The 14994-nt window shown below is 37.8% G+C and overlaps 1 protein-coding gene across 2 annotated transcripts in view; it reads left to right on the forward strand.

Annotated features, from left to right (window-relative positions):
* Positions 1–4241: 4241 nt before the first annotated feature.
* The window catches only part of LOC129725263 (uncharacterized), a 30584-nt gene continuing 19831 nt past the window's right edge, over positions 4242–14994 (forward strand). For both annotated transcript variants that reach the window (XM_055680855.1, XM_055680856.1), the window contains exons 1-4: positions 4242–6074; positions 6143–7048; positions 7105–7146; positions 7200–8196. In XM_055680855.1, coding sequence (XP_055536830.1) covers positions 4360–6074; positions 6143–7048; positions 7105–7146; positions 7200–8196 — 3660 coding nt within the window. In that variant the 5' untranslated portion in view covers positions 4242–4359. The remainder of the gene's footprint in view (positions 6075–6142; positions 7049–7104; positions 7147–7199; positions 8197–14994) is intronic.

Consider the following 14994-nt stretch of genomic DNA (forward strand, 5'->3'; position numbering starts at 1 on the left):
AATCAATAAGTTCTCTGCAAAAAAAAACTCGTAAGAAAAAATTCTAGCAAATTTTTGGTAACTTTTCAATGAGAAATAAGTGTTTTTAACTCGTACGATAAAAAAACGGGTTTGTTTTATTCTGGGGCCCCCACTGTAAACTGGGCCCCGGGCCCCCACAATCGTAAATCCGGCTCTGCAGACAGTGGAATCTAGAATAGGTCATACGTACATACATACATGAGCATGAATGTCTGTTCTCTGTTACTTTGCCTGTTATGTTTAAAAATGTGAAATCCAGATATGAAGAAAAACATATTCCGAAGACTACTTAAATTCACTCACTTCTCCCAGAGATGGCTGAGCCGGTTTTCACAAAATTAGTGCCAAATGAAAGGTCTAGCCTCATAACACACTATTGAATTTCATTATAATCGGACTGTAACTTTGTCTGTAATGTATCAAAATGTAAAAACCAAGAAACTACATTATCTCAGAAAATACAAAACCGATTTGAACAACATTGGTATCAAATGAACGGGCTAGTTAAGGGTTAACTAATGAATTCTGTGATGATGGAACTTGTGGTTCAAAAGATATGAAAAGAAACATGTTTCGATGACTTTTCGAATTCACTGGTTTTCCCAAAGATGGCTGGACTAATTTCAACAATCTTAGTGTCAAATGTAAGGTTTGGTTTGATGGCCTCAACATAATTTTAATTTGGTATTGTACTATTTGAATGTTGCCGGTATTGCTCGTGAATGTTGGAAATTAGGAGTCGTTTTCTTATTTTGCTGTTTCTTAAGCACAAATATTACGTCAAATTTCACATTTTAACTTAAATTATTACTTTAAATACAATATCAATATTCTAGAACCCAAAGAGTGAATATACCTTTATTGGGTTGTATATGGCAGCTTAAGGATGTTTTCATGAAAACGGAAGTCGCCAAATAGGGTTCCAAAATGAAGCATTGAGTATTTTTGGCTTCTGGGTATCATCACATACATAAGACTTATGTAACACTGGCGTTTTTTTTGTGGTCACGTTGCTCCATAGTACTCCGTACCCCGTCCTGTACAACTAAATAAACAAAATGCATTTTCTTTTCATCGGCTTTATCGAACCTCAAAGAAATTCCCATAAAGAACTGTCAAAGAGTTCTTTACAAAATCAATGCAGCATTTTTCGAGTGGGAACGAGACGAGAAATCATCTGGTACATAATGTCATTTAGTACACAATGTGAGTCAAATTCATCTAGCCCAACAGTAACTTAGCTATGGTTCCATATCAGCTATCATGAACTCAGCAATGATCCCGTACCAGCTGCACAGCGGTTTGGAACGTTTTAATTATGATATCTTGACGTAAAGTTTTTTGACATATCAATTCTTTCACTGGATTCCAGCAAACATTCATTTACTGTTTTCTGTTCAGCAAACAGTTTTGCTGTATTTTAGCGAATCACTGGAAAATGAAAATGATCAATGAAATACTGGTTTACAGTAAAAATAAAATTGGGTTGTTTAGCTATATCAGTTTTTTATGCCATCTGAAAGAGCTTCATTTTCTCAGCAAAACGTGATTTTCAAAAATTTTCTATCGCCTGCTTTCAATTTTTGAATCACGAAATAAAACTGCTCGATATCTGCTCGAAATCGCTACAATGACAGTTCGCCCATATACCAACTGTCATTGTAACGATTTTTATTCTTTGCTTAGAAAATAACACTCTCTTAGCAGATATTGAAAAATCCGAAATCCGTGAAAAGCCAAACAACTCAATTACTGAACGAAATTCAGAACTGAATTACAGTAACATTTGAAAAAAAAAAATGCTGTGATTCATCAAATAAATGGTTTGCTGATACGTTTTCAGCAATGTACTTCACTGAATACTTTGGTGTGTATTGTCGCATTTGGTCGAACCTTTGGCATCCCTATACCGAGTAACAGTGAATGACAATGAACTCATGTCCTGGGCTCAAATTAATTTGTGCCCGCTGTCAGCAGTAAGATAAAAATGTATGAAAAGAAGCGGTGATATGCAGGGGCCTATAAACGTCAACATTCTGCCTACCAATCATAAATTCATCACGGCGGTAATATTTCATTTCAAATGCTTACAAAAATTATCTTATTCATTGAAAGTGCACATTGTACTGAAAACAAATGTTGAGCTCTTGTATTTTCGCATCTAAAACGCCATTTACACGAGAATAAGTCTACCGACAAAATGGGACGTTTACTCTATTTCACTTGTTTTAGGGCAAACCAACCAAAAAGTGGGTACCAGAAACGCTGGTACCAGAATCAATGAGTGGTAGATGGAAAATGTATGGAGTTTGACAGCCACAAGAGTCCCCTGGTGATATGCTATCTCGTTTTTACATATGTTGAGATGTTAGCCCTTGAAACATGGCGTGATGCCAAAAGGGTGCATTTGGTGCACCTTGTGTTTAGAGATACTCAGAAAGAGAGATAAGCGATGAAAAAAACCCTTGATTTGGCAACTAGGTTGCACATATCAGAGGTGCCAGATCTCTTCTCGAAGCGCAATGTTAATAACTTTTTTGTTCGACTCGTATAACTGATGGTGACTAGAGACTGTGTTATAATGAGATACGCAAAGAGAAAAGCAGTAAATATGCCAACCCTTTGCTAATATTTTATTTTAAACAACTCTGGCAACCACATTTATTTTCGCATGACTTTTCATACGCACTAGAAAGTGTAATGAAATTTCGAAACTTTGTAAGGATATATTACTGAGTTTCAGTGCTTGTTCATACAATTATAATAATTTCCAATGCATCACTCATAACATGAGCATGACGAACACATTCTTCGTTGGAACCATAATTGCACGTGATTCACAGAATTTAAACTGATCGCAACACACATTCTGTACGAAAAGTAACACGCATGAGTTTGTTTACTTTGCACACTTGGAGCCTCGATTTGACGGTTCACTTGGAGTTTTCGACCTCACTGTTTGCGTATCTGTTCATAACACCGTCTGTAATGGTGACGGTGGAAGTCCCACCGTAAGAGTCGAAAACCCATTAATGGGTATTGTTGTACCCATTTTTTTCTGTCATATGCGGCTGTCAAAAGAATGGGTAAATTTAAAAATGTGAAATGGGTAAAATTGTACACGATAGAAAGACATGTTCTTAGAAAAAAAAATGTGTCATTTGTTTACCCATTAATGGGTGAAAAAATACTTCAAGCATCGTTTCAGTTTGCTCTGTCGATTTGTTCGCACGCGCTGTTTCTACGATCTGTTTGGTTTATTATTTGTCAACAATTGCCATGGAAGGAAAAGATTCGATACTGCGTCGTTTAAGAAGTTGCAAGGTAAACAGTATGTTATATCAAGTATTGAACTTTACAATGTGAGATTTTTTTTATATTAGGTCTAGAATTTTCACTATCCGTCTGGTATTGGCTATGTTGCAGAGAATAGCGATTCTGACAATTGATGATAGCAGATAAAATACTACTGTTTTCGTAAATAAGATTCATTTTTGCTAATTATTAAAAATAATTGATTTCACTTTCACTTCTTTTCATTTTTTTGAGTGATAATCACAAAGTTTCCGTTTATTTAATAAAGGGTAAAATTTCACCCATTTCCTTGAGAAAATTCATTTCTCAAAATGAGTGATTTTGTACCCAGTTTTTGACGTTTGATCGGTTTACCCGTTAATGGGTAAATCGAGTTTACCCACTAAATGGGTTGGCTCACTTTTTGGCGAAATGGTTGAAAAAGTACCCGTTAATGGGTTTTCGACTCTTACCGTGTGGGAAATAATAAAGTGCATCATAAAAACCGTGAAGGTGTTAAGTTTTATGTTTATGTTTAATTTTATATACTTTTATCATCATTTTGTACACCATACAAAGAGTTTGTGAACCACAAGTTAAAATCACTATGATGAAGCAACTTTGGAGCATTCTCAATTCATCGTTTAGCAATAGAACATGAAAAGCGTGTCGAAATAAATATATTCTTTATTGCAATATCTCTCAATGTGTCATCTTCCTTGTTCGTTTGGCTCGGATTTTGACATGTTCGTTTGGCTCACAACACTCTCTTCGCATATCTTTCCCTCTGAGTATTGCTACTTGTGTTAGCTTGAGGAATTTTTCTCAGTGCATTTTCGCTTGGATATGTTTATTGAGAATTGAAAGGGCGAAATTTAACAAAAGTTACTTTGCTGTCAATTTCTGTTTGTCTCACATTTGTTGGTAAATAGAAATTGGAACTGATACGGTATGCAACAATAAAACCGTAACATGTAACGTGTAGTGCGCTAGTTAAAACAGTTTTCATGTTCAAAGCGCGGTTATTTATTAATTCCTCAAGAAATGTGCGAAACTAGCTTCAAAACTTCTCTGATGCAAAATCTTGCAACTCAAAATGTGGATATCTATCGTCAGTTACTTATATTTGCTCGTAGTGAGACCCAGTTCATGGCAGCCGTTGACCGTTTGCAGTGCTCAGCTTTGGAAGCAACGGTATACTTGTTAATCATGAAATTGCAGGAAAAGCGGAACGACTTTCTGTTGCCCAGTTTGAGCTGGATTAACGTGGAGAAGGTGCTGACTCTGATCGAGATTAACCATCTCTATTTGCAGAAAAAGGAAGAATGCTTTTCCTTATTGCTAAATGCATTGGCATTAACTGTAATGCTGGATGAGAACGAATCGGATTGCATTATGAAAATTTCAAATTTTTTGCGATTGTTCCAAGAAAATTACTCAGAATTGCCGATTTTTTATGATGTGTTAAGGACATTTTTAATTGTCTCAATGGAAAAAGAGGGATATGACCAATGTTTCAAGAATGTGAATCCTCTAGGTTTTATAAAAAATCTTTATTCCGAGTCTCATCAGATACAGATGAAATCTCTGAGCTGCCTGAAATTAATGATTGAGTTCGAACCTGAAATAATATATATGTGGCACAGCGTAATCATCAAAGGAGAGTCCTCAATTTCGTTGGAACATCGAAGCTTTATGATCTTTCATCTGATTGATTTAGCCAGCCGAAGAAAAGAACAGAGCGGATCTTTCAATAGGATTATCGAGTCACAAGATACATGGAAACTTATTAAAATTAACTGCGAGTCAGATTCCCATCTGATTCGCAAAGAAGCATTATCTGCTATAAAAATTATACTGAGATTTGTAACCGAGAATAAGATGTTTGTACAGAACGACTTGTTTCGCTGGAATTGGAGAGAACTGAAGTCTCTGACCGAAGGATGGCAATGTTTCATAACTCTTTTAGAAACGCTTAGTGAAACGCAGACACATTTGATTATGCCAGCTCTCGAAATGGTAAATAAATTGGACCCGTTGATGGCATCGTGGAAAGATTTGGTTCTGAAGCTTTTATTGAAACATGAAAATGGTTCTGTTTCTGGCTGGACAATTAAATATTTACTAGAGAATCACGAGTATTGTGAAAGCAGGAACGAATTAGAGATATTGCTTTTGAGCTTTTTGAACAAAACCACAAACTTCCAGCAGTTTGAGAATACCAAGAATAAGCTGCAAAAGTATTACTCTACGAGTGAAGGATTCAATTTTCTTCTCACACATTTTAAACACGTATCGTGGGGTTCAGTTCCGTTCGCATGTTTATTAGAAGTGATTAATTCATTGCTAGAGTCGTCAACGGAAATCAATCAATTGCCAGCTATTGTTGGACTGCTAGATCCAATACTTGCAATAAGAAATCTTAATTTACGTCACTTATGTGCTCTCCAGTTTGCCAACATGTTGATAAATTTAGCTCTGAGGCAAGATATTAAACCGAATGTTCCATTAGATCGCGTACTGACGCACCTTGAAGTACTATCGAAACTGACGAAGGTGAGTTTTGTGGCCTTGGAACACTGGAAAGAGTTAAGACAAGCCGTTGATGGAATCACGTTCGAGAGGCTACTATTGCGTGCAAAGCCTGATGATGAAAATATTATTAGAAATATTCTAGTTCCTTACATGCGAAATGAGCGAGCTTCCACTGATCGAAGACTACGACAGATTTTGGACCGGGATCTATTGTTGGCTGCGATGTAAGAATTGTCTTCGAAAACAATGATCTAGAGTTTGTAAAATACTACTTCCTTTTATCTTGTTACAGAATCTTGCAGTACTGGAAACAACCACTGACACAACCGGAAGTAAAAATCAAGTTTCTGAATCTTTTGAAAAATTTCAACGATAATCCGGACGATGCCCTTAAAGCTATTGATGTTCTCAATGACATTGCAACCAGCCAGCCGCCGTGGCTTGACGAGATCCTCCACAAGCTGACTCTCATTCACCATAAACGTTTGAATCGTCTTAGCTACCAAATTGCGTCGATATCTGTTACTATTCAAACAGTTCGTTTACTATGTCGTCTCAATAGGATCGATATGGTCGATCTGTTTCTGGGGGCTTTTTCGATAGATGAGCTTATAAATACTATTCAAACTGGAAATTGTGATAAGAACCTGTATGGTTCAATGTTTGCTGCACTAAGCGACGTGTATCTTGGGAGACTGAAAGCAGAACCAAATGTCGGTACAATCATGCAGCGGATCATTTCGGATTGTGCGAAACTGGTTGATCTGGGAGAAGTACAGGTGCTCATAAACACATTGGAAGTTTTAACATTTGCTCTAGTAACGAATCTATTATGCTTGACTGATGAAAGTAAGTTTGAATGGATAGCGGATGTGGTAAATCGATGTTACAAAGAAATTTTGATCTATCGTAAAAGTGATCATTTCATGAAGCTTAATCGGTTGTTTGTTGCTATGCTATTGGCACCGGCAAGTGCTGTAGATATGCCTGAAGATGGTGTTAATCAATGGATGAAGGAAATCGTTACCGAGTATTTCCAGATGTTTTTAGCCCAAGCAGCGGTGATTTCTGGCTTGGCAAACATTCTTTTCGAAAAATTGCTACTGATAAACATCGGGGCTCTACTAGATTGGAGTGCGTTTGGTAAAATATTAATGGCTGGATTATTATTCGGAGATGGACAAAAGCGCGAGCAAAGGTAGATTGGATAATTTCCATTATTCATTCACAAGTTGATAGACCCTGAAATTTTAGGATAGAAGACGAAACATGCGTTGCAAGCCGGTTTTACAATACGTAGGTATATTCGAAAGGCAATTTTCTGTTGAATCATCACTGTACCTTTACAGATCGCTTTTCAAGGCACCGTGCCCATTCCAGTCGGATGCGAGAGTTCGTGTGATTTGTGTTCTATTTTTATACCGAATGGCGGCCACCAACCATCCGGACGCAATGCTATTTCTGCTAAAGCTGGAAAGAATGCTCATCGAAAGATTTCAACAGATCAGCAAAACAAAAGAACGTTATTATGCGGATTCTCAGACGCATCGGCACAAACTACGCATAATTCAAACTCTTTGTGTAGTTTTCAAGCTAACCGGAACCAAACCTTACCCATTGCTGGAGATAGTTTTATATGAGACAAACCAACCTAACATCAACTATCTTATCGAGCTGATTGTCGCTGATTCATCAATCGATACGCTAACTATAATAAATTCGCTGAAAACCAATAAGGTAAAGGTTTCTGGCGTCCAGTCTGTTTTCGTCATCCTTTGGTTGCGATGTTGTAAGACAGACTTTCTCGATGTGGAATACATAAATTTTCTGCTTCCGTGGACAATGTCGCAGAACTTTTCCACCCGATTGTACGCCCAAATAACGATATCAAAATTGATTGAAAAGTTTTATGAAAAACCTAACGTTTGTCCTTTCGCCAACCTTCATTCCGCAATAAATAGCTATTTGAAGCAGGGTAATGTTGAGAAAAATATGGAGAAATGTATGAAAGACCTTAGGTTCAACAGCGTACTGGATTACGGTAATTTGCTTACTCTGCAAAATGTGTTCAACAATATTCCAAGGGTTTCGCGAATGGCTCCGGAGGACGTGATTTCAAGCAGTATTCTGAAAGAATGTTTCGAGTGTTTGCAGCTTGCTGAAGTCAATCTTGGCGAAGCGATCGTATTCAATGACATACTGAACGAAACAAAGGAAAATCTGTTCTTGAGTCAAGGATTTGGCGGTTCTGATCATATTCAGAAGAAAATTGTACCATTGAAGAGCATCGAACCTGCGCTGGAGTTATTGACAAACTTACCGGAACGATTATGTTTGCGAAAAAAGGTATGTCTTCAAATGTCTATTTTTATTGTAATTGAAATTGAAATTCATGGTATAACCGAATGTGTGAATATCTGTTCAACAAAGAAAGCTTTTACAAAGCTTATATTGTCAGTTTTCTACGCCGTTGATATTAAAATCCGCGTAAGAAAAATCGCGTTAATAGAAAATTTACGTACAGTAAACCACCAAAAAGGCTTTAGAAAAAAACAAAAAAAAAAACGAGTCACTCTACGACCAGTATTTGAAATTGTCCTCTTTGACGGTCATTCCGGATTATTCGGAGGGCGGAGGGTTTTTTTTTCGACTAAGTCTCTAACTCACTAACATATAAACGTTTCTGTTTCTTAATCCGCGTAAAAATTTTTGAATTAGAGCGGTAACGCGTAAAAAAAGGCGTAATTTAAAATATCCGCGTAGAAAACCTGACTGTACTCAGTGTTGCCACATTTTCATCTATACTGGAAGGGCAAACAACTTTTTCATCTGTACTTTTCCTTCTCAAAATCTGTACCTATAAAATTTGTGTTGCATAGAAGGTCCACTTCGTTAACCTCAAAAAAGTTGCAGAAGTTGCAAATTATTCGTTTGGTTGATGATGTTAATACATATTTTCATTGATTTTGGAATTTGTTTTTAAGTCTTCCGAGAAGGAAAGCAGGACAACAGCAACGTTTGGATTGGCCTTTCGCATTGAACTTTACAGAACTGTTTGGCTTTATTTTTCAAGTGATGCACCATAAGATTATTCAGTCCCTAGATCAGTAATGTCGCTAGTGTGCCCATTGTATCCGAGGCAAATCATGTTGCACAAAAGATCCCAAGCACTAGTGTCGATTTGTCGCGATTAGTGATGGGAAACTTATCGATACTTATCGGTAATATCGATAAATGCTGGTCATCGTTTTTTTTTGACGTTAACGATAATTATCGATATTATAAGGGTGAGCACAAGTCAGTGCGGCTGGTTACTGGAGGAGACCCAAAAGAAGGAGACCTCACCTACCCTACCCCAGGAGTTGCTTTTGCCGCTAGGTATTTGTTGGGTGCTGTTATTCGACAAGATTTAGCATTGTTGGGGGTGGTGTAAAGGTTCGCCCCGGGTGTCACTGAGTTTCTGAGAAATAATGGTAACTAAAAAGCTATTTATAGTTTTTAGTTTCCTAAGAACAGATGAATTCGACAACTTAGTACTGGAGAACTTTAAAAAAATATCCAAACTTTTTGCACCATCTCATGAAAAGCAAATAGCAATGATACGGAATTGTAATAAAATGCATTTTCTTTGGCTTGCCAAGTCTTATAATATGATGGACATGTATAGCGACAGTCTATTGGTAATTATCTGGTAATTGTTTAGTTTAACTTGGAACTGTTTAGGTTTAAAGTATCTGGTACCCAACAAACAATTTTTAATTCCACTAAAAATTCAAATCAACGAAATTGTTGCGTCAAAAAAGTATCCTGGTTTATACAGGGAGTAGACAAAATAATTGAGATAAATCAAATTCTCGCGTAATTTTTCAAAAGGACCAAAGTAACAGTGACAGATTCTCTCCTCTCTCACGTTGTTTCGTTAATTACGTCGTCATTATAAATATTTCCCAAGCTTTCTTCCCCTTAATCGAGAGATTGTAATACTGTCTTGCTTACTATGCATTGAGTGTTATGAAATATGGAAAATATAACATAATTATTGATCAAAGAGGAAGTAAACGAAGAGAGTCTCTCAATGTTAGATAGGTCTACACTGTTCGTTCGCTAACTGGGCTGAGGGCCTAGCCCAGTTAACGAATGTCGCTCGCTAACTGGGGTGACATTTCAAATGTCGTCAATTATCGAGGGAGATTTCGATGTAATGTCGCTAGGCAAAACTCTCAGCGAAAATTGGAAAATGTTTTGAACAAATACACTAAAAATCCTGATTGATGAACAGATAATGAGAAAAAATAAATTGTTAGCCTTGTGTGTGCTTTATTTGCACTAACCGTTACCTGGAAACATGTTCTTTTCATAAAACATTTATTTGACCTGGAAACGAATAGATGAATACCTAGTAGATCGCATGTGTGATGACAACAAAAATCCATTGAACTGAAAAAATCAATCTCAATTTACTATTCATGTGCCCCTATCTCGTTTTGACAGCAACATGCCAAACGCTGATTTTTGACGTTCATCTGCTTTTTAACTGGGCCCAGTTAGCGAACGCCCAGTTAAAAAGCAGCCCAGTTAAACAGCACCCAGTTAGCGAACAGTTACTTTGAAAAATTACGCGAGAATTCTCTCGAATTTTAAATGGCAAGAACTTTACGAAAAATGAATCAATTTTGATGACCGGTTTCATTTCGCTGGAAAACAGTATTATATTAGTATTACTTGGGAACTTGGTGTGACCAACCTGCACAAAATATGTTTCGGATTTCAAGAGTGTGAGTCAAAGTGTACATTTTTGCAGCGCATAGAACGTTTTAGGCGACTAAATTGTCTATCTAAAATACTTCATTTAAAAAAATCTGAGATCACCGATATTTTCTAAAATCATTTTTTGTTTTCAAAATTATATGTTTTTCAAAGTAAGATCTTTAACTCATTTTTTTATATTTTCGAAGGAAAGTTCAGATAATTTTCACTAAGATATATTGATTCATAAGAATAAGGTTCAAATACAGTTAGGTTTTCTTACGCGGGGGATACAGGGATACAGGCCTCGTGAAAAAACCATGTTAATACAGAAATTCGCTTGATAAACCGCTTTAATTCAAAAATTCGCATAAAAAACCACGTTAATTTGAAAATCTGCATAAATAACCTTTTAGAGAAAATCCGCGTGAAAATAATCTGATCTTTTTAAATGTTAATCCAGATAACTTTTCAAACGCAAGATTGCAAAGTTGCTTGGTTTAATAAGACCTACACACCCACAATGTTCGATTGAATTCTGCCAAAATCAACACCCATACTTAATAAATTCATACCTCGATGATTCCTTGGCAAATTTTCAATCATGGGCTACCAATGAACCCGAAATAAATTCTGATTTATTGACAACATCTGAACCTAAGTGAAACAGAATGTCAGAAAAAGTTCTACGCGTTGCAAAAATGTACACTTTGGCACACACTCCGGAAATCCGAAATATTTCCAGTGACCTTTGGTCACATCCAGTTCTCAAGTAATACTAGGAAACTAGGACAGTTTTCCAGTAAAACGAAACCTGTTTTGTCAGAATTGATTCATTTTTCGTGAAGTTTTGGCCATTTAAAAATTGACAGAATTTTGCCTGCTTCAATTATTTCCCTTATTATTGTCGATTGCGGGAGAATTTATCTCGCAAGGTGCTTGAAAAACGTCGTAGATGTGCGCGGGTATAACCAATCATGTTGGTGTCTTCTACAAAAAAGCGCACTTCTACAAGAATTTTTCGCGAGAAAGTTTGTCGCAATCAACAATATACAACCTTCAAAATGAACTTCGGCTTGAAACTACTCCGTAGAAAGCACTCCCGGCGTAAAACCCGAAGACTTTCCAAAACAAACTGTTCAACTCGTCCGGTTGTTTGAATTTTCATTCGCAGTATCGTAAGATTTGTCATTCAAGGTCTTAACACAATGGATACATTGCGGCTGCGTTTGCGGCAATTTGACAGTTAGCCCATACATTTACTGTCACATTGACGTCAGCGCAACGCAAACGTATCCATTCTGTTTGGGCCATCTCTGTCTCTGTTTTTAACAAATTTATATAGTAAAATTGCATTTGTCGAATAACGTTTGCGGTAAAAAAAATGGACAAAAATTGTCGATTTTTCATGGGTTTACCTTCAATCGCACTGACGAAACTACTCATGCATCATCAATCATAGTAACCCATGAGTTAGCAAAAAAAAATATTGACAGCTCTATCAGTCCAACTCTAACTGTGATGACGAAAAAAGTGAAGCTACTCCGTTCAGAAGTGTGCGCGTTCAAAAAACGGTACCCCGCCGCGTCAAAAACGAACATCGTGCGGCACTTTGTGGACGCCGGGTATGCCGGTTCTGGCATCTACAACATCTTGACACTATTGGACAACGATCAGAGCATCGAAAGAAAGCCCGGTTCCGGACGGCCAACGACGCTGAGCGACAAGAAGCTTCAAAGGATGCTGAAGAGGAAGACCGAGGGAAAAGTGGCTAAATGCTGCGTGCGCTTGGCCGAGAGGTTGGTGCATGCTCTAAAACAGTGAAAATGCATCTGGAGAACATGGACATACATGCAGGAAGCGGCAGTCCCGTCCACTGGTCTCGGAGCTGCAGGCAATGACGCAGCGACAGCGGTTGAATAAGATGGTCAAGTCGATTTTCCCGGCGAATCGCGAAGCGACAGTGGTTTTGGACGACTAGACCTATCTCACCCTGGATGGCAACGACTAGCAGGGCTCTTCGTATTTTACCTCCCCCACGAGGGAAGTGAGCACCGAGGTAAAGTTTATTTCACAGACCAAAAAGGTGCGGCTGTGGCTGACAATCAGTGAGAAAGGGATGTCAAGGTTGCTCTTCTTTCGCTCCGGGCTGGCCGTGAACGGGGTAATTTATAGTACGAAGTGCCTGCCAGAAGTTGCGTCGTTCATCAAGAAATACCATAAGCGCGGAGACACGGTGTTCTGGCCAGATTTGACGTCGGACAACTACTCGAAGCGATCGTTGGAGGAGATGGAGCGGCTGAATATCGATGTGGTACCGAAGTCGGCGAATCCGCCCAATGTTCCCCACCTGCTTCCCATCGAGAATTTCTGGACAAACTTGAAGCGCAAGATCTATTCCAACAATTTTGTCGCGAAAACGGAGGAGGAATTAATAAAAAAACGAAGAAGGAGCTTAAAAACATGGCTACACGCATGTTTTCGTCCGCCATGGCGAATGTTCCGGTTAACTGCCGGAAGGCTGCACGCAAGGACGTAATATTTTTTTTGTGAGGAAGCTAACATGATAACCTTCCATGGGAAATTTATCCAACTCAATAATCTGTCATAGTTTTTTTTCATCACCATCTGAAATACTTTTTTTTAATCATTATCTGAAAAAACACGTTTTTACCGTAAAAGTTAGCTGTCAAATCATCGATACTTATCGATAATATCGATAAAAGACCCGGAATTATCGATTGTTATCGATGTCCGTTTTGGGCGATATTTCCCATCACTAGTCGCGATTTGACTTGAAAACTGCTTTGAGAATCATGATCTAGTAGACCTATCTCTATTTTGAGCCTTGTTATGGGCAAAAACTGCCAAAAGAAAAAGCAGACTACACTGAACCAAATTACTCGCACATAAATGTGTTATCATTGCTTGACTTTAGCTTTTAACGATTGTATATCATTTCAAAACTGATTATCACCCTTTGCTTGCACAGTTGAAACAAATAAGGGCAACACGAAACAGTTAAAACGATTGTTATTAACTATGGGAAAGTTTATGGATGAGCACATTGAAAATGAAACGGTGTGAAACTGAATCGTAAAACATGTTTGTATATGATTTCCTTAACCCATTCCCGGTGGAGAGTAATCAGATTTTACCTCGAAAAATGACCTTCAAACTCTTATTACTCAGCAACTGCGCGGACAATTAACACAAACTGGGTTGCGTATTGTAGATTGATCTGTTCTCAAACCGTATTTAATAGTTTAATCGTTCAAAATATCAGGTTTAATTGTTAAGTAGTAATCCAAGTTCAGATGTCAGGTGATGCCATACGGCATCACCCACCGGGAATGGATTGATGGGGCTGACATGGATGATTTTCTTTCAAATATGCGCTTGAATTCATGTTGTAAATTATCGACAACTATCATGCAAAATTTTTCATTGATGATATTTTTTTACAAGTGTGCTTAGCGAATCATATTAGGCCGATACAAATTTCATTTTTATTTTATGTCAGCCCCCCCCCTTCAAAAATATTGGAAATTGGAAGAAAAAAAAGTTCAAGCCGTTTTGTTAATATTACTAACTTTTCGACAGCGTATATGCTTGATTTAGCAAAAAAGTAGGAGGGTGGTATTCAAGACACGACCGCATGACGTTGACTACCGTATTCTCAAAAAAAAAAAAAAATATTCCATTGAAGCAAATAGTAGAGGGAATTGCAACGCTTCTTTTACAAAACTTCTGTAACAAAATTTCGAGGCTCCAAAAGGTACCAGTTTCCGATTATTCTCGTCCAGAATTCCAGCCATTTTAGTATTTTGCAGTAGCCATTTATTACTAACAGCCACCAGCATAACGGGTGAAACCGGCACGAGATGACCGGTACTATTTTGTCTTTCCTCCTTTCAGCTGCTAACACTTAGCGCTGTCGTGAAATTAACATCAACATAAACATGCATTTTTGCAAGGTTTTTTTCCGCTAGCAACAGCAGTTGTAAAACATAAAATTCAACTAACCGCTTCTATTATAAAACTGCGAGGCACCAAAAGGTGCCAGTTGCCGATTTCTTGTTCACTGGTTTCCGTCCAGAATTCCAGCCATTTTAGTATTTTGCAGTAGCCACCAGCATCACGGGTCAAACCGGCACGAGATGACCGGTACTGTTTTGTTTTTCCTCCTTTTAGCTGCTAACACCGAGCGTCCGTATGTACCCGGTACGGTTTAATAATGAAACTGATGGGGTGAAATGTTCGAACGATACGTTTTATACCAAGGCTTCGTCAGATAATTAGAAAGAGGGAGGGGCTACATAGGTGATGGAATGGTAGAGACAAATGTTTCTTGAAAGCTGCGCCGGCCGCTGTCATAATATTAACACCAACACAAAC

This window comes from Wyeomyia smithii, chromosome 2 (genome assembly GCF_029784165.1).
Source record: "Wyeomyia smithii strain HCP4-BCI-WySm-NY-G18 chromosome 2, ASM2978416v1, whole genome shotgun sequence".
Taxonomy (NCBI): domain Eukaryota; kingdom Metazoa; phylum Arthropoda; class Insecta; order Diptera; family Culicidae; genus Wyeomyia; species Wyeomyia smithii.